Here is a 1,037-nt window from a genome sequence, read left to right as displayed (position 1 = left end):
TATATATATATATATATATATTACTGAGTTAGAAAACAGAGAGATCTAATGGATGTCAGGATGTCGCAGAGAACAGACGTGTGGAAAGGGTCTCCGAGAGAGAATAGTTTTTTTTTAGCCAGAGATTGAGGCACTGTTCACATGTAGGTACGACTAACGAAGCTAGATTTTGTGTTTTGATTTCGTCTCGAGGTAAGAGGGCCCTTATTTTTGCCTTTTCTTCAACAGCTTTTTTTCATATATTCCTCCTTCATTTAGGATTATGCTGTGACTTATTGGAAGTCAAAGGGTGCTCCTGCAAACAAACTTATTATGGGAATACCATTCTACGGACGATCATTTACATTAGTCGATGGCCAGCTTAATGGTATGATGGCACCAGCAACAAGACCAGGAACTCCGGGACCCATAATACATTCATCTGGCGTTATGTCTTATCAGGAAGTATGTTCTGTTTGATTTGTATCAGGCTGAGTAAAAAGTAAGCAACGTTTTGAAACATGAAATTCATTACAATATATTTCAACAATGCAATTCCTCAAAGTAAGTGCCATTACAATCAACACATTTTTGCCAACGAGTTACAAGTTTGTTTATTCCGGTCACATAAAGATCTGGAATTCTGCAGCTGATGAACTCTTTGAATGCACTTTCAGCATCGGTTTGATGTTTGAACTCCTTCTCTCGCAGGAAACTATCAAGGTGCTTGAAAAAGTGGTAGTCGATAGGAGAAAGGTTTGGGATATAAGCAGGATGGAGAACATCGGAGCCAAGTTCCCTCAACTTGTGGAGCGTCATTAGTGGAACGTGTGGTCGAGCATTGTCATAAAGAATGATTGGCCCTCTTCTGTTGACCAGTCTGGGACGGAGGAGTGGCAGTTTTCCCTTCATTTTGGCAATTTCATGACAATATGTTTCTGCAGTAATGGTTTTTCCAAGTTTTAAGAAGTTATAGTGGATGATTCCAGCAGTACACCACCAAAATAGTCACCATAACCTTCTTTTGGAAGAGCTCGGATTTAGGAACGGTTTCCGAT

At 39.8% G+C, this 1,037-nt stretch overlaps 1 protein-coding gene across 4 annotated transcripts in view; it reads left to right on the top strand.

Moving 5' to 3' along the window:
• LOC106870746 (chitinase-3-like protein 1) overlaps positions 1 to 1,037 on the top strand; it is a 34,898-nt gene that overhangs the window by 21,101 nt on the left and 12,760 nt on the right. For all 4 annotated transcript variants that reach the window (XR_008266389.1, XM_014916936.2, XM_052975217.1 and 1 more), the window contains exon 7: positions 259 to 444. Coding sequence is in view for 3 of the 4 variants with exons in the window: in XM_014916936.2 (XP_014772422.1) it covers positions 259 to 444 (186 nt within the window). In the remaining variant the exon portion in view is untranslated. The remainder of the gene's footprint in view (positions 1 to 258; positions 445 to 1,037) is intronic.

Source organism: Octopus bimaculoides, chromosome 2 (genome assembly GCF_001194135.2).
Source record: "Octopus bimaculoides isolate UCB-OBI-ISO-001 chromosome 2, ASM119413v2, whole genome shotgun sequence".
In the NCBI taxonomy this organism is placed as follows: Eukaryota; Metazoa; Mollusca; class Cephalopoda; order Octopoda; family Octopodidae; genus Octopus; species Octopus bimaculoides.
Note: the sequence above shows the minus strand (reverse complement) of the source record. Positions and strands in the feature narration are given on the sequence as shown.